The following is a 19,138-nucleotide window of genomic DNA, read 5'->3' on the forward strand; positions in this document are numbered from 1 at the left end:
ACAGCAGGATGCTATTTCTCAGTACCACCTCATGAACACAGCACAGGAATTTAATCCCTTCTTGTAGGCAACGGAAACAATAGCAAGTCTGTCTGCAGCAAACCAGATCAAAAAAAATAGCTTGGCATCTGCAAGAATACAAGTAATTCTATGCTTTCCTTAAGTACGAAAGGATTGGAAAATATGGGCTACCAGGATTTACCATAGCTTATTTACAAATTCTGACTTCAGATTTTTTTTTTCCCCTTTAAAAAAATATCAGATTTTCAAACCAAATTCCAAACAGCAAACCTCTGTATTAATTAACACAGAGCGAAGAGTTAATACTATGGATAATATTTTTCTTAAAGCGACAATAAGACATAAATCCGTAAGTTCTAAAACTGTAACCACTGAAATTATCCCATTTTCATACAGACTGAAAGCGCAGGAGCCCCTTTTGTGTCAAACCCCCGCCCATTTCATTCCCCACAGGAACAACTGTATGCGTGTAACATCTGAAAAACACGCCACGCAGATAGCATCTTCATATGACTTCTACAGCCTTTTGGGGCACCTATTTCAAAAGGCTGTTTATACAGCTTTTCCTAAACAAAAAGAAATAGTTACGATAATTCATCGATGATGCACGTGAAGTGATTAAATTGTGGTCGTGGTCCACAGAACAAGACCACCATTACTACTGGTACTTACAGAGGCTACGTAATGGACAACAGGGATCGAGCAAAGGACCAAGACAGGAATACTCAAGTGCAGCAGTTTACATTTTCATGGCTCATGTTTGCTTCTGTTCTATAAATACTGAATATTTATATAACTACATAGTTATATAGTTTATATAGTATTTATATAACTAGATCCCAAAACCTGCAGAGTAAGCTTTCTCACCCCAAATATCGATACAACTAGAGAACAAAGCCAACCTCTGAGAAACTGGACCTATGCTCACGTTATAAAATGTTAGCGTATTTTTTTGAAATAACAGCAAAAACAGATATGAGAAGGAAAAAGTTTTAAAAGCAGTACTTGATCGGCATCATTCACTCTGCTTCCTTTGGTATACAGATAGATAAGCAGATTTCTTTACCATTTTTCTACAGTTTAATTTCTCCAAAATTTAAAATTAAGTAGTAATCTTGACTTGATTATGCCATCCACAGAATTTATTAATTTTCATAAACTTGGTGCTTCAACTACTCTGAAGGGTCAAAGAGGAGAATGGCTGAAAAATAGCAGGACGTTCAATTTCAAAACACTTTCATAACAAAACCCATCTGCAGCTCCACGATAATTACCCCTTGCAAACTACTTCATATATTAGCTCATAATTTCAAATCAATGTATTTTAATAACTTTTTTGCACTCTAATAACATTTTTTTCCAACATACCTCAGATAAATCTGTTCAGTCACTCCTATACTCTCAGAATCACATGCCTATTTAAATGTGTCACCAATTCTTAAATATATTATTAATAGTTATTTTTCAACCAACACAGAAATCAGGTATATTTGAACAGCGTTAAGTTATTTCTAATTACAATCATGGTAAAATGCATCTATTTTTGACAGCTTACAAACTGAAGTGTTAAAACAAACAAACAAACAAGAAATCCTCACCTGAATTAAAGGTTGAGTTACTTTTTTGAAAAGTAACTGCAATTCCAATATCATCTATTTTGACCAAGTTTGTTTTGTCATCACTGCTGCATAGCTCTTCTACATGCAACACAGGGAAGTCACTTTTTTCCCCCAATTCTGTTTCTATTGTCACTTCACCATGGTTGGTATTTACAGTCACTTCATTTGCAGAAACTAAGGAAAGAGCCTGCGCCCTAGGCAGGGGAGTCCTTATTTCAGAAAAGTCATTTTCTACAAGTAAGCTGGAGTTAAATTTATAGTTTACGTTCCTTAGGTTTTCACTCTCTACTGCTGCCTCTGAAATCATACAAGACAGTTCTGATGTAACATCCTCATGCAAAACATCTTCTGCTTGCTCATCATCCTCACTTGCCTCTGAGGAAGGACTTGGACTCGCGGCAGTCTCTGTACTGATCTCCACGCAAAGGGCTTCATCTACGCTCATGAGGTTCACTGAATTTTCATCTGTTTCTGTGATTTCACTGTCTACTGTGGTCTGAGATGCTGCTGATTCTTCCCTTACACCACTCTCATGGGTCTCGTTCTCTCTACCAATGACAAGCAAAGAATTACTGCTTTTTTCTGGGTCTGTAGTCGATAGGATGCATTCAATCTGGTTAGCAGTATTAAAAATTTCCTCACTTTTGTCTTTTACTTCTGTACTCTCAGCTGCAAGTTGACTTTCTTCTATGACTGTAAAGGTGAAGAGGCTATCACATTCTTCCATTGTGCTCAAAGTGATCACTGCCCCCTCCTCCTTATCTCCTATACTTGAAGCGGCATGTTGGTCTTCACTGTTGGTGGCAACCCTCAGCACAGGCGCTCCACATTCTCCCACAAAAATCACAGAACCTTTGCTTTTTGCATCTGCATTGAAAGCAGCTAGTCCAAACTGTTCATCTGCAGTGGTCTCCACAATCTTACATTCTTCTGATGCATTTGGAGAGATAATGGCTTCTTCATCTCCTTCTGCTACAATGAGCTGACTTTCAGCTTGCGGTGCTGCACTGATCAGGACTATCTCACATTCTTCTGTCATGCTTGTAGTGATCATAGCAGCTTCGTATCTTCCTTCTGTTTCTGAAGCAGGGAGTTTGTTTTCATCTTGCATAGCTACACTAGACATAGGAGCTTCAAAACATTCTGCTGTACTGGTAGAGATCATTACCGTTTCATTTTTTGACTCTATGTCTGACACATGTTGAATTGCCTCTTCTGTGACTTCACCTGACATTAGGATTACTTGTTCTTCCACGACACTTGTGGAAATCATAGCACACTCATCTTTTTCTTCCTTACTGCTAGCAGTTGGGTGACTTTCATCATCATTGTTATCATCTCCTCCTGCACTGGATTCACTAGGCATGGGAACCTCATATATTTCCATATCTATAGAAACCATAGCATTCTCATTTAATTCTTCTGTTTTCACAGAGGGGAGCTGACCATCATATTCAATAGCCGCACTTGACATAGGAGCCTCAAATTCTTCCACAATACTGGTGGAAATCATGGTGCACTCATCTTTCTCCTGCTTACTGCTAAAAGTATGCACACAGTCTTTAAACTCTGTAGCTGTACTGGGCATAGGCACCTCCGTGTCTTCAGTATCTATTAAGATCACAGAGCTTTCCCCACTTTCATTTGCCCTTGCAACAGCAAGTGGACCTTCCTCAGCATCCATGGCTGAATGTAAGGGAGCATCACTTTCTTCCACTGTACTGGTAGAGATGACATCACCTTTTACTTTTTCTTCTCCATCAGCAGGAATAAGAGAATTCTCATCTGTTGGAACCGCACTACTTATAGAGGCATCAAATTCTCTGCTGTCAAAGGAAGTCATGGCATTCTCATGTTCGTCTTCAGTGTCAGACTGACCCTTATCTTCCACTGCCATAGCACTAGTCATGGGACCCTCACATTCCTCGGCATCTAAGGGAATCAAGGCACCTTCGTGCTTCCCTATAAGCACGTTCAAGGCACCTTCATCTGCAGCACTTGCGCTGGTTACACTGCTTTCAACAATCCCTTTTGCATTTTTGCAGTTTGTGCCACAATTACTTTCTTTCTCTGCACTCGTCATGCTGTCAACAGTAAGCGTATTTATATTTGTGCCAGCCACTCCTGACTCAGCTTCCATTTGTTCAGCAACTATGCAGATAACGGAACTTTCACCTTCTTCTGCACCTATACAAATAAGTGCATTTTCACTTTCCATTCCTGTACAAGTAGAAGCATGCTCATTTTCTTCGTTTCCTCTTCCTGTACTGGTCACAATGCCCTCACCTTCTTCATCCTCTTCTTTTGAGCCTGTACTAGTCACAAAACCTTCATCATCACATGGACCTACACTGACCGTAGTGATACCAGCTTCTTCCTTTGCCCTTGTACTGTCCATTAGACTTTCACACTTTTCAGCTTCTAAACAAACTGCAAACCCTTCATTGCTGTCTTCTAGCCCTGTGCAGACTACTGAAATTTCAGCATCATCTTCTGGGGTTATGCCTGTGCTGGTCACTGTGCTTTCACCGTTTACAGTATCCTCAGATTTGTCACCACTGGTTCCAGTTGTGGCACTGTTGTTTGTGACCACTGTAATAGATGCACCAGTTACAGTGCTTTCTCCTTGGGCATCTGTGCCAGTCACTGAGCAGATGATGAAGTTATGACCTCTTTCTTCTGCACCTGTGCAAGTCACGGTGCCTTCATGTTCTTTTACTTGGCCAGCTCTCACACTGCCCCTGAATTCACCTGAATTGTCACCACTTGTCGACCCTTCACCTGTTTCTGTCCCTGCACTAGTTACAGCACCATCACTCTCCACTTCACCTACGCAGGACACAGAACTTTCCAATTTGCCTGTATCTACACAAATTGAAGTCTTTCGCTTTTCTTCAGAGCCTGCACTAGTCACAGCATCATCTTTTTCTTCTGCCCCGGCACTATTCACACTGTCTTCAATTTCTACTCCGCTTGCATTGACTGAATCCTTACCACTTTCTTCTGCATCAACCATGGTACAGTCACCATTTTCTTCTCCTTCTGTACTTGTTAGGAAACTTTCACTTTCTGCTAGTCCTTCAGTGACAACACTGACACCACCTTCTTCAGCTGCTGCAACAGTACACTCACCAATATCTGCTCCTGTGATGAAACTGCCGCCCTCACTACTTTTTACCCATATGCCTGTTGTGAAACCTTCATCAGCTTCTATGCTTGTGCAGATTAATGTCACCTCGCTTTCTTCTTCTGAGCAAGTTGTTGTAGCATCGCTGTCCTTTTCAGAATGTGATGCACCCTCAGCTCCTTCTTCTCCTGTACTAGTAGCCATGACAGTGCTCTCAATGATCTTTTCTGTGCTAGTTCCTATCACAGTGGCTGGAGTTGTTTGTAGGCTGCTGTACAACAAACTAAGTTTACTACTTTCTGCACTGGTACCTACTGCATTGCTTTCATTTTTATCTTCCATGCCTATCACACTATTCCCTTCTTGCCCACTGGCTACACCAGAGCCTTTGACTATTTCCTCAGGAACCCTTTCAGGCACTAACACAGAGGAAGACTGTATCATATCATCAATATCATGCACTTCATGCTTTTCGACATTATCCATCATTGTGCTTCTTTCTCCCTTTGTGGAAGGATCCGTATTCGTGCACTCTCTCTCTTTTCTTTTTAGGAGAAGTTCTTTTGTTGCTACATCTCCACAATCTTCCGTTAGCTCAGTCATCAAGTTTTCCTTTTTTATTTTCAACTCGCTTCCCCGAGTGCTTTCTGACTTTGCTGCTTCATCACAATCTTCTTCCCTAGGTAACCCAGCTGTACTGTCTTCCATTGCCTGTTCATCAGGCCGGGGCACCTCATTATCTTTTTCTATACTGTTTGTCGTAGTGGTGCTGTCATCATCATCTTTCTTGACAGAACTGAGCACTGCGCTATCTTGTTCTGCGTATACAACCTGTGCCGCATCATTCCTCAAAATGAAAGTCTCTTCAAATAACAAAGTACCATCTGAATTATGGCATTCTTTAGACATACTACCCAAGGAATCTGTGAAATCAGAGATATCCATATCCATGGACTTTGTATCAGCAGCATCTTCCCTGGAAGAATTGATTGCTAAAGGAACATCATCTGAATTAGAATTTATCACAGTTTTTAAATTCTTTGGTCTTCTGCTATCTTCTGAAGCTTGATCCTTACTGGGAACATTCAGTAAGATTCTACCACTTGTTTCATATACAACGCTCATCTTATAGGTCCCTTGTTTATTGGGTCTTTGATCCATGGAAGCTTGTTCGGACAAAGCGTCTAAGGCACCGACTTGTTTATTAGGGATATCTTCTTGTTTAACAGTTTTTTCAGCTGCAGGCAGAAACTGCAATTCACAAGCTTCAGGATCTGACGAGTTGTGTTTTAATTCCTTATTTGAAATAGAGGGAGATATTTTTTCTTTTGCTGCGTACTTGGCATTTGTGGCTTGGAGTAAGTTTTGAATGCTTTTTCCTTCGATGTTAGATGCTTCCTGTACTTTTGTTTGTTCCAAATCAAGTTCCATCAGCTCTTCCTCATGACCACAACGCGAGTCATCATTATTCATACTTGACTTTTGAGGAGCTGGAGCATGGCTGCTTTCAGTTGTGTTAACTGATTGCTTTTCCCCTCCAAGTAAATCCTGGTTTGATACACTGCCTTTTCTATTTTCACAGGAGATCATCTTACTTTGTTTTTTATCCATTGCCACTGTGTTGCTCAATACTTTTTCATGCCCACTATCTATTTCTTTAATATCTTTATCTTCCAATTTGGTACTCTCTTCCTTCTTCTTTATTTCCTTGTTGCTGTGCTTTAAGTTTCTGCTTTTGTGACCTTCAGCAGAGAACCTTCTTTCTAATTTGGAATTGCTTAAATCTTTATCACCTCTATGTTTCTCTTTTACGGATCCTTTTTCTCCAGAATGTAACTTAACTCTGTGACTGAAGTCTTTTTGTGATCCCTGAGTTGATTGCGTGCCACTCACAAGCTCAAACTCAGCACCACTCTCCTCAAAAACTTTGTCTTCATTCTTGGATTTGCGTTGCTTATCTGAATCATTCTCTTCCATGCTCTTATCTTTGTCTAGTTTCTGACCAGTCTCTTGCTTTGTTAAATTATCCTGTAATTCTGTTTCGGATGCTTTGAATTGTTTACTATGACCCTTTGACTTAGACTTTAACAAAATCTTGTCTTCTACAAGGCTCTTAGATCTTCGTCTGTCTTTATGAACACCATCTTCTTGTTTCAAATTACAATCGGAGTTAGCTGATTCTATTTCATGTTTGTCTTCTGAGTAGCTTTCACTCCTTTTGTGTGATGCAGAAGAAAGTTGCTTTGAGGCACTTAGTGAATCCTTTTGTGGCCTAGAATCACTCAGGGACCTTTTGGACTTGTATTCTGCTCTTGATTTTTCTGTCGAGAGATGTCTCTCTTTTTTATTTTCCTTACGCAGCAATTCTTCGGCTTTTAAGGTAGATTCAGAAATACTTTTTCCCTCTTTTCCTGTTATTGATATTTTCCGTTCACTTCGGTGTTTACTTTTTCTTTCAGATTTGTCATCTGAGGAAACCTTTATTTGTTGATTATGTTTCTGACCACCATCCTCTCCTTTCAAACTCCTCTCAAATGAATGGAGTTCAGCATCTTCACTTGACTTGTGAATACCATCTCCTTTATATTTGTGTTTTAAAGAAAGTTTGTCTTCTAAAGTTGTTCTTTCCTTTTCACTTTTATCTCGGTAAGACTTGGCTTCTTTTTTGGCAGCATTTCTCATGTGTTGAATTTCTGTGTCACTATCTTTTTTGGCCTGTTTTTCATTTTTAAATTTCTGCTTCTGTAGTTCTTCAGTATTGACTTCTGCTCTATCCAGTTGTCTTTTTGGATCCCTGGTTTCACTGTCCTGCTGGGCTCCTTCAGCCTGAAGGGAGGTGGAGGTTCTTCTTTTATGTTCTTTTTCTGGTTTAGAATCACTTTTGCTTTCCTCAGTTGAATGCACTGATTCTGAAAGTCTCCTAAGCTGTTTGGAGATTTCATTTTTCCCATGATTATGCTTCAATTCTTTGGAAGAATTTTTTTCACAGGTCTACAAAAGAAAGTTTTTATACATATAAGCAAGTGTTACACAGTTCCTTCACTACGTGACCGAACAGAATTGTTAAAGGCAAACTCTCCGTAAAAACAATACCAGAGAACACTTAACATTGTAATAAAGATTCACCTAAAATATAGTTAGCAAGAAAATGAAACTTGCCATTTTCATTGCAACTATCTGCCATTGTGGAAAAATCCAGAGAAACAGAAGTTAACCTTAAGCAGTCCATTTGAACTTGAACATCTTTTCTTTATAAGTGATTTTTCTTTCTAAAATGATTTAAATGGATTTTTAAATGGACAATCACAATTTCAAATACTCCACAAGTTATTTTAAACAGCCATTACGCTGTTTAAAAAAAAAAAAAAACCAGCCAAAAAACCAAAATCCACAAAAGATAAATCTAGACTTCCAACTGAACTTCCAGCTACCACTTTTCTTTTTTGTTACTAATGTTGTTAGTAAAAAGTCTCACCATAAAAATTCTCTTTCATTTAACTTCCCAGTGAGAAGCTTAAATAAATCAAGTTCCTCAACTCTGCATATAAGACACACTTTGCTCTTTTTAAAAACTCGACATGCCTCACAGAGTCAGGCTTTAATTATATGGTGTGTTCTACTACAACATGCACGGGCACCAAACATATAGACTGTATATTCTAGCAGCCACTAGAATTCAGAAAAAATTACTACAGCCATCTCAGATCACTAACCCAACCAAACTAGCAGTAAAAAACTAATTCATGAGAACAAATGCAACATTATGCAGTTTGGTATGGACACATGAACAAGTACTATTACAATTAAAAAGGAAGATAATGAGGTTTATATTTAAGAGACGCATACCTCATTTGTCTTTTGCATTTCTTTAGAATCTTCTTCAGATGGCTCATACTTCTTTTTGCATCCATCTTCAGCATGCCTGAAACAGGTATTTGGACAATTGAAAAAGGAAAATCAGTATCAGTCTAACATTAGTTTGTAAACTTTCTGCTTTTAAAGCTGAAGGAGAGAGAGAAATGCACATTACAAATATTGAAACAGAACACAGTCACACAAGTTTTGACTAGTCAATTTGTCCAAGCTTTTTTCTCTTGGAAAATTACATACACCAACTTCACAGATATCCTCTGGACATCCCTGCTTTACTACAGTCGTCCCTGTAAAATGGATAAGAAATCTCCTTGCCATAGAGAAAAATCCACTCTCCCCTTACTTAGGGGAAGAGAACTTTAAAGATACTGGTTTTATCTTACAGAAACTTGGCTCATTTAACCCGTATGTAGACAGGTATCTACACGTATACATACCTATGTAAAACATCAATTTAAAGACCAAGCCAAGCTGACTGACATATTAGATGCACAAACATCTAAAAGCTGTCCATCCTCATGCCTTTATTACCGTTCGTCATGTGAAAAGCCACATAAAAGCTGCTACTTCAGTCTGAGCTGCTGTATATTTAAGCAGCTGTAATTTCATTTTCTGCCTGAACTTCATGCTTCTTAGTAATAGAATTATGTGAATATTTTAAGAGGAAATTGTTAAAGTGGGTAAGGCTAACTGCAAAGGGAAGCGAACCTTTTCAATCTGCAAAACTGAATATTCAAAAGCTTTATTTCTTTTGACCAAATACATGAATACCTTGAATCTCTTTTTCTTTTTCTGCTCAAGGCTACTTTTTTTTCTAAAAATTTCTGTTCTTTAAGCACATCCTTAATGCTGGTACCAGTAGCTTTTGACTCAAGACTTCTTGATGAAGGTTCTTCTAAGTTCAAGCCACTTTTTCCTAAAATAATACACAAATGGTGAAACACATAAGCATGTCATCATATTACTGTTTCAGCTATTAATGTGACTGAAAGCAGTACAGAGAGTACTACAGTTTAGCAGAGAGTACTAGTTTATATAGGTATTTATTGTGTTAAAGCAATGTAATGATACATGAAAGACTATATGAAAAAATGAACACATGGAATTTTGTATAAATAATTTGCATTACAAGTTTTTCCTGTTACATCACTGTTGAAATGTTGCATTTTTGAGGGAAATGACTAGAGACTTATTACCAATATTTTATCTTGAATGTTTTTTTTCCAGAGAGAGAAAGCGAGAGAGGTGGGGGGTAATGTTATACTTCTCATACCTTTAGCATTTTGATTTCCAGTTTTCAGGGATTTTGTTTTTTCTGCAGCCTTCTGTTTACGTTTTTCTTCAAGTCTCTCTCTGTTAATTTGTCTTCTTAGGAGTCTCTCTTCTTTTTCTTTGGCCTGGAGATACAAAAACAAGGAAAACAATTTAACATTAGGTCAAAGAGTATTCTTTGACTACAAATGTATGTCTAAAACACAGAGAAAACAGAACATTGTAGCTTGAGGCAAACTGAAAAACAAACAGTCCTTAGAAATCATTATATGAAAGTTAATGGAATCCTCTAATACTTCTGTGAAGTGAAACTAGATGAGTTCCAAAGAGTTCCATTGTTGCTTAACACTGCAGACTGAGACTATGCGAACTTCTCAAAGAATGTATCTTCTTTTTATTTTATTTATATATAATATGTATATATAACATATAAATAGTGTATATATATTAGATATATAAAATTAAAAAATAAATATATTTAGCCAAAAGAAAAGGATCTAAAAGCACTACTGTTCTCTCTTGTGTGTGCTGATCCTTCTTCAATATAGTGAACATGTCTCTTTCTATTCTCACTGGCCACAGACATGCTATGAACTACCAATTTCATGGACAGCAATAACTACATTTGCAAAGAGATGATGTAATGAAGTAGCCTGCAGTAGTCAACACAAGCCCAAACTACACAAAACCACACTGAAGGCAGGCTGCGGGTAGACATGGGCTAATTTTTCTACCCAAATTGTCATTATATACTTTAAATCTACTGAAGAACAGGTTTTTCATATGTGCAGCAGTCCTCACTCTCCATATCAAATCACTCAGTTGAGAGAGAATCCACCTATTGCTGCGATTCTGCGAAGAAACGGCATGTAATTAGTAAATCCTCTGTCAACACCAAAAGACCATTCTAGAGCAGGGGAAAAAGGTGGCAAAGCGTGTCATTACTTTCACCACCAGAAGACTTCAAACTATAACCACCAGAGTGCTTCCCTGGAGAGCAGATCATGAAATATTGGTGGAAGTTTGAAGGAGGGGCAGTTGTAACACAAGGGGGGCGGGGAAGAAAAATGAAGTGAGAAGAAACAGAAGACTCCCCCTCACAAACCACCACCAAACAAGAAGTAGAATCTCTGTGCTGAAAAGTTTAAGGAGCTAGAATGTGAGCATTAACAAAATTCACACTTACAATAGACTGACGGCGTTGTTCTACAGTTCGTTCATCATCAGAATCACTGAAATATTTGGAGTACAGGAAAGGCTTACGAACATAAGCGTGACGAACAGGCTTGGCTTTCCCATCACTCAGCTCATTAGCATGAGGCTTTGTCTTACTTTGACTGCTTTTCTCCTCTTCATCTGAAGAAAGGTTAATGAAGCGTAGAGATATATTGATAAATTAGGGCAGTGCTTTCAAAGTAACTTTTGAGGAGCGAAAGCCACTCAAAATGTATTAACAATCACTTATTCTAAAAACAAAAACAGTTAAAAAATTAGATCCTTTAACAACAAAAAAAATCACTAGATTATGAAAACCTGAAAGGTATATTCATATGTTTGTGCACACCATTCAGCCAAAAAACTGCAATATACAAACCCCAAAATAAGCTGGGATACAACAACTGGGCTTACCCCCTTGCCTGTAATCACGTTGCCTTATTTACATATACTGTTAAGTAGTTAATACCAGATAAGAAGTCAGAATATAATTTATGTTATGTATTAAATTAAGCTTCTTCCCTAGATCAAAAAAACTTGTACAGTATTTGAGAATGTAAAAACTATATAGGCTTACTGAAATATACACACAAAACACGTTGTTTATACTCATGTAAGTATTATTCAAGTAAAATTAAATAAACCTATTTCAATTTTAGGAGGGTTATTAGAAATACAGCAAAAACATTGTGCTCCATACTGTACAAATAATTTGTAACCCTGAAATATACTTAAGGCTTGTTTTCATTTCACAAATATTTAGTCAGAACTGAATGCAATCTGTCATGTGTAAAGGTAAAACCAAAGCCAGAGAATATGCAAGTAATTCAGTGCTTCTAAATAATATGCCTAGAGCAGAAAAGATAAGTTCACAGCATATTAGAGACAACATACTCAGGTACTAAGGCACTCCGTATTATGAAGTGGAAAGTCTTATTAACTGCAAAAGCCACATATCCGCAGAAAACAGAGTCTGAGGTCTGCTCTGGACAAGCACAAATAGGTAACCCAGTCAGTGAAAAGATTTGGTGTTTGCAAACCCTTAAAGCTGCATCCATTCCTGATCCTCCTACTGTGGCCAGGTAGAATTGGGAAATCCCTGCAATCCTAAAGCTCTAAGACTGACCTGATCTGCAGAGTCAGCTACAACCACTACCATGGGGTCACAAATAAAGCACTGCAGTGTTAAACCAAATTCATTGCAGAAGGGAGGGGCAAAAAACCCATAGGAAAGTGACACATTCATCACCATCAAGTTTTTTGTCGGCTATGAAATACGGTAGTACAAATAAGATTTACAATGTTTAGAGTGTATGAAGCTATTAAAAACAATATTCAAAGTATGTCCACTACTTGCCTTTTGTAATTGCACAAATACTATCCGTTCCACATTCAGACTCCTTCTCGTAACTAAGTACAATAAAACACACCTCAAAGCCTCCAATTTATATGATGCACTCAACGAAAGCATTGCACATTCTTTCTTTCTACTTAACAATCTAATTATTTTACCATCTGATGTGATCTCCCCCTCTTCAGTACTGTCAGAAATTACAGGCTCCTCTTCACTCTCCTCTTCAAAGGAAGAAAGGTCACTGGTGTGGACAGAGCTGACAGTGATGTCACTGAGTACATCCATATCTGAATCTACTGACATATGTTCTTGCAAAGGAAAAAATAGAAAGAAAGGGCTGTAATGCAGCACACTGTATTTGAGAAACTTTTCTTATCAAAACGATGATTTTTCCACTGAAAACAAAATTATCTTAAGAACAAGAAATAGGGAAAAAAAATCATAACGCCTTAAAGAAACGTTCTTAGGCTGACTGCGGTTTACTCAAAACAAAATTCACCCTGGGGTACAAATAGAAACTTAGAAACTTTAAACGAACACTGGAATCGTTGAGAGAACTTGCCAGAGTAAGGCAGATGACCAATCACACACTTGAGCAGTCAAAGCTCATCCGATTCCTAATGTGAGTACCTCAATTAAGGGAGATGAACCAAGACCTAGCGGTGGCTAGCTAGACAAATTTACCAGAACTAGCAAAGAAGCTACATTCCAAATACAATTCAAATTCACCTCTTAAATACGCTTAACCGCCGCCCACCACCCCATATCCATATTTTAAGGAAGAGCATTGTCCACACCATACCTTCTTTAGTTTCTTTAGTGCTTTCAGTTGGTCTGTGTTTATTGCTATTTTTTTCTGGAACTAAATGTTTCACTGGTTCCGACTCTCTTGCTTGTTTTTCTTCTTTTGACTTTGTAGAATCATCACTTTTCTTTGAATGGTCAGACTTTTTGTCAAGTTTTTCCTTCTTTTCTTTTCTTCTTTCACCTTTTTCACTGCTGTCTGGTTTCTTGTCACATTTATCTAATAATTTATTCTTTTGATCTTCACTTTCCTGTTGAATTTCTTTACTTGTTTCTTTACTTGTAAAAGTCAAATTATTTGTATCCTTTGCTGAATTTTTTATTTCTTCACTTTGGCAGGGAAGCTCATTTAAATCTTCACACTTTGCAAGTGTTTCAGACCCTTCTCCAGGAAGATCACAAACTGCTCTCTCTCTGTCTGGCAAGTCCTCCACGTTTCTCTCTCTCTCTGTGCTACCATCCACACTCTGCTGAGATGAGAGTCTTTTTGCAACTCTGTCATTGTTTTTGGGATTTGAGTTCTCTGTTGAAGCCCTGGCAGCACTTGCTTCTTGATTAAGAGAAGTTATTGTTTCCAAAATGGACATTGCATCACTAGCTACATTGCCACTAGGAGCTGTAGCAGAGACACCTTGAACAGTAAGAAAGAAAATAGTTCACCTTAGTTTCCGTAATTCTGTTCAGACAGAATTTTAAGCAAGTGAAAGGAAAAAGAATAATTATTTAAAATAAGTAAAAGTAACTGAAAGGTTTGATTGATTTAGCATCTAGAGATTTTGGTTTAAAGAGAGAAAAAAAAAAAAGGAACAAGAAGTTGCATTCCTGCAGTGATTGTAATCAGATTACCAGAGATTCATTTTACTGTGACATACTACTGTTCCTGAAATCAGCTAAAAAAACCCCAGGGGTTGTCTATGGGAAGGATGTTCTCAACACAATCCTTGAGCAACTTTACCATTTGGATGATGACTCTGGCAAAGCACAATATAAAACACTGTAGTTGAAAGTCTGTATTTTGTACCTCTGGTATCTCCATAAATGACACAGAAAATGGACTCAGCATATTAATTGTGTAACAACAAGACTATAAGAAATACCCTGTCACTTTCCCATCTCCTTAGAAGCAACTTTGAAGATGGATGGGAAAGAGTTAACTGGACTAGCACTAAGAACTGCAGCTGGCTTGTTAACCCATGTACTTTAAAGGAAGTGGGCCTCACAGGAAAAGGGCTAGGATTTAAATAAAGGGTCTGGTTACAAATAGATGGACTGCTGTGGAGTCTCTTAGAAAGGGAAAGAATGGACAATTACCTGTAGGAGTGTTTACAAGTTGATACCAGGCAACATAAACGAAAATCATAAAGCAAAAGAGCTGTATTTATAAACAAACTAAAGATTGGCTGATTTACAGCAGAACTTAAGTTCCTGAGAGGACCTTAGCCATTCACATTTTATGGCACACAGCAACTGCATGAAGTCAGCTGTCTCATAGATAATTTTTTCCCCGATCTACCAACGCATAAAAAAAACATGGATCGTTCTCTTACAGCTATGTCTTATCTGATCCTATAATACGTAGATAGCCAAACCCCAAGACCAACTTTTTTCCCCTGTAGTAAACTGATCCCTTCTAATCTCAAGTGGAAGTGACCAAGTGACATGGTGGTACATGAAGACATCGCTCTTGCCTTCTACCTTTATACATACAGTAAGAGACACATATTATGGTATGCTGCCTGGCGCTCAGCTTGTTAATACTGATGCTAACAATCTTGTGCTGGCAGCAAACCTAATGAGTGTTTCCTCTATCTTGATAAACAAACTTTTGTTAATAGACTGCTCAGAGAAATGGCAGAGTACCTTGCACTGTAACAGAAGCATCTGTTTTCTCCTCACTTGGAGCTGTACTGGGGCCTGCCTCCTCTTTGTGATTCAATGTGGCTAAAAATTCATGGACAGCTTTTTCCACCTGAGGTCTGAATGTGTGGTTGATCTTTGGGTCCACAACCTGAGAAATAATTCTGTCAATTCCAGATTCCAACATTCCAGACCTGAAACAAAGTTACATGAATACGTAATAAGAAAAATTACTTTTCAAGAATATCTTAATGAAATATGCTCATTTAGATGTCACGTAAACACTCTTAAGAACCTCCAAGGAAGCATTAACATTTTCTGAGCATGACTTCAGGTATGTGTTTAGCCAGCTGCCTGTATTTCAACAGCTCCAACACCTTATGAACTCAGAAAAAAAAATAGAGAAAAAAAGCAATCCAACTGCATGGAATCAGCAGAACAAACAGCCTGTTATATCACTACTGGTCATGCTTAGAAATGTTATCTAACTGTCAAAGCGACATTTGTGGAAAAGAATTAAGAAGTAACCTGATGTTATCAATTCCCATGGCATAAAACAGACAAATTATAGATGGCACGAGGGAAAACTACTAGACCAGTTATTATCACTCAAAGTTCCCCAATACAGTGTGACACCTCAAAGTTCTGCAGCTTTATAGAACACACCTAATCTTCAGTAAAATAAAAAAAAAAGCAAGAGAGAGCTTCGTACCTCTGGGTTCTCTCTAGATTCCTGTAATCTTTTGTGGAACATATATTGCCTCTTGTCTTCATTGTTTCTTTAAAAAGAACCAAAACCCCCCAAACAACAATCGTTCCCCTCCCCCCCAAACAAAACAGCTCCTCAGTACCAGTTATCAATGGCATCACTACAGCATAACTGAGTAAGTTTGTTCCCAAATCCCTTGTTTGAATCAAATCAGTGACCAAACTCATGCTACTTTGAAGAAATTTCCTAATGTTTCTTATGACTCTAATTTTTTAGAAGAAAAACTAGAGGAACCCTCATGAAATAACATAACATCGGGTAAGTGTCTGACATCATTTCAACATAACAGCAGCTCTGAAAAACCTCTTCTCTGTCTAGCTAGATTTACATCCAGCTTTTTGTTTTGTGAGCTTAGCTTTGTACTTCACCGAGCCTAGTTTGTCAAACCCTTTTAATTTTACTTAATTGAAAACTTGATGATAATAGCAAAGATAGACTTTAGCTACGGTTTTACATCCCAAGCCAGAAACAAGCTTTCTACCCCTGCATCAACTTGGATCAGAAGAAATAATATATGCAGTCTAATTCTGACTAATACTGATGTTGAGTTGCTATCTGAAATAATATCACATTTTAAATGGTAAAAAAAAAAAAAAAAAGCTTCTTCAGAAATTTCTGTGAAGAAAGCACACACTTGACAATTGACCTAGAGCCCCTGTCACCTCTCAGGGTACGTGAGCACGTTCGCTGTCACTTACTTGAGAACCTGCTGCCTAATGTTATTTCTCAGCTGGTTCTTGTTGAGATGAGGACTCCAGGTATGAGTTGCCAAATGATTGGAAACAAAGTTGTCAACGCGCTGCCTCAAATTCTGGTAGGCGGGCTAGAAAGCAACAACAGAGAGGTTGGACGGGAGGGTTTGGATAAGCCGTCAGCCTCCCGGAGGCCGGGCTGGAGGCACCGGGAGCCCGTCGGACCCCACCAACCCAGGGAAGGCGCCGCCGCTCCCTGGCGGCGACGGCAGCGTGTTCAACACGCCCGTATAGCTAGGAGCACTCCCCCAAACCCGCCGTGTCTCCACCGCCGGCCGGCCCACGCTCCCCCCTGCAGACGGGCCCTCCAGCTTCGCCCCCGGGGCCGCCGAGCGCAGCCCGGCTTCCGCGGGCCCGGCCGCAGCCCCGCACGGGCCCAGGCGGCCGCTCCCCCAGCACCGAGCGCCGGGCGCACTCCGCCGCCACCCCCGGGCCGGGCCCGGCCCGGCCTGCCCCCGACCTGCCGGAGCACCAGGAGGAACCCGCCGGCGGGGCGCCCGGACTCCCCCCTCAACCGCCGGGGCGCCGGGCCCGTCCGCCCCCACCTTGGTGTCCACGTCGGCCAGGCAGTCGCGGCGGAACTGGTCGAAGAGCCCCTGGCTCTTGAGGTGGTTGACGATCATGGAGACCAGCTCGGGCTCGGCCGCGCCGACCCCCACGGCCGCCCCGGCCCCCGGCAGCGGCGGTGGCTGCTGAGGGGGCGGCGGCGGGGGCGGCGGCGGCGGGGGCTGCGGCTGGGGGTTGCTGGCCATGGGGGCGGCGCGGGGCGGCCTGCGCGGGGCGCGGCTGCCGGCTCTGCCGGCCGGAGCCCGCGACGGGGCTGGTTACCGAGCAGCGGCGGTGGCGGCAGACCTGACCCCGGAAGCGAAAGGGAACGGAGGGAGGAAGCGGCGGGCGACGGGAAGGGAAAGGAAGCAGGGGGGACGCCGCCGCTGCCGAGAGCGGCGCCATCGGCGCGAGGCGAGCACTGGCGGCGCGGCGCGCAGCCGCCGCGGGCCCTTTAAGGAGACGGCGGGGGGCGGGGCCGCTCGCGGCCCGCGCCTGTGGGGCCCCGAACCGGCGGCGGCGGGGAGGGGGGTGGCGGGGAGCGGGGAGGGCGGCGGCCGCGGCGGCCCTCAGCCCCCGCCCGCCTCGCCGGTTTCCCCCCCCCAACCGGCCCCCGCATCGGTCGGCGGCGGTGCGGGGCGGTGCGCTGCGGGCAGGGGGGTGTGGGGGGTGCCCCGCCGCGCCGTCCGCCCCCTCCGCCCGGCGCCGCGCTGCTGCCGCCGCCGCCGCACTGCCCGGCGGTGCCCCCGCCGCCCCGCCCCGCGCCCCGCCCCGCCCCTTCCTGCGCTGGCCGCCATCATGGTGGGGGCAGTGCCGCGCGCTTCCTCCCTGGGGCGGCGGGAGGGCGGGGTCTCCGCGCGGGGCGGGGCGGGGCGGCAGCGCGCGGGGCGGGGGTGAGGGAGCCGGGGGCGGGGGGTGACTCCCCTCAGGGCGGCCGGTCGTTGTTACCGGCCGCTGGTCGCTGTTACCGGCCGCTGAAGGCCGCGTCCCCCCGGCCCTCCCTCCTCTGCTTCGGGGGAGGTGCCTGCCGCCACCCCAAGGCTGGCGGAAGGCCTAGGTCGTTACGTGGGGTCCTGTGTGTTGCCTCGGGCTCTCCGTGAGAGGCCTGGGTTGAAGCAGCGGGGTGATGATGCTGAAAATAACTTGAGTTTTAAGCGTGTTTCCTTTAGATTTCAATGTATTCCCACGTGCTTTTCTAATACAAGTGTTTTCAGGCCGTGTCTTGTTTGGCTCTTAGTAGATTAATCCCTTCCTTCATTTATCCCAGTGTTAACGGTCACAACTATTTAATATGCCACCCTGAAGTCTCCTCAGCAGCTCTTCTGAGTACCTTCCCTGCCAGCTGGTCGTTCCCAGGCTGACCTGTTACGACTAAAACAGGACCTCAGAGGCAGTAAGCAAAAAAAAAATCTGGAAAAAGATAAATCAATTTCATTATAGTTGGGACAATAAGTGAGGGGTAGTGCTGTGTCACTGGGTATGGTTTGGCTCTCCAGTCTCTTGCCCAGGTGACTTGAGCTGCTGTCCTAAACACGATGGGTAAGGATGAAAGGAAGTATAAAAATGTACTTAAAAATAGAAAGAATGAGTGGTTTACAGCAAAAGAAAAGGGACTTTGCAGTAATAGTGTTTCGGTCACACAAATTTTCTGGCACTGTGAGTGGAGATCTTGTCCAGCTACAAATGTTAGAAATTGCCCTCTGCAGTAATCATTAAAAATCAGTTTGATCATAAGGGCAAGAGCATCGGGATTGTTACTGCAGGCTTAAAAGCAGGTTAGAAGCGTAAAGAGGTGTAAAGCTTAAGCTTGCCCCTGGTTTTCCTGCTGTAAAGTTAATTACTCCTAGACTATTTAGAGCTCTGCAGAAGGAAACAAATATGACAAGTATTTAAAAGTATTGTGAGATTTTTATCTCTGGGTATCAGAAT

The 19,138-nt window shown here is 41.6% G+C and overlaps 1 protein-coding gene across 3 annotated transcripts in view; it reads right to left on the reverse strand.

The window, feature by feature from the left end:
• Nucleotides 1-17,547, reverse strand: part of BOD1L1 (biorientation of chromosomes in cell division 1 like 1) — a 36,966-nt gene extending 19,419 nt beyond the window's left edge. For all 3 annotated transcript variants that reach the window (XR_012587062.1, XR_012587063.1, XM_074587612.1), the window contains exons 1-10: nt 17,209-17,547; nt 16,610-16,734; nt 15,146-15,336; nt 13,284-13,916; nt 12,640-12,789; nt 11,099-11,268; nt 9,914-10,037; nt 9,412-9,556; nt 8,614-8,689; nt 1,620-7,758 (exon numbers count right to left, since the gene is read on the reverse strand). Coding sequence is in view for 1 of the 3 variants with exons in the window: in XM_074587612.1 (XP_074443713.1) it covers nt 1,620-7,758; nt 8,614-8,689; nt 9,412-9,556; nt 9,914-10,037; nt 11,099-11,268; nt 12,640-12,789; nt 13,284-13,916; nt 15,146-15,336; nt 16,610-16,734; nt 17,209-17,415 (7,960 nt within the window). In the remaining 2 variants the exon portion in view is untranslated. The remainder of the gene's footprint in view (nt 1-1,619; nt 7,759-8,613; nt 8,690-9,411; nt 9,557-9,913; nt 10,038-11,098; nt 11,269-12,639; nt 12,790-13,283; nt 13,917-15,145; nt 15,337-16,609; nt 16,735-17,208) is intronic.
• Nucleotides 17,548-19,138: the final 1,591 nt, after the last annotated feature.

Source organism: Larus michahellis, chromosome 5, assembly GCF_964199755.1.
Source record: "Larus michahellis chromosome 5, bLarMic1.1, whole genome shotgun sequence".
Lineage (NCBI taxonomy): Eukaryota > Metazoa > Chordata > Aves > Charadriiformes > Laridae > Larus > Larus michahellis.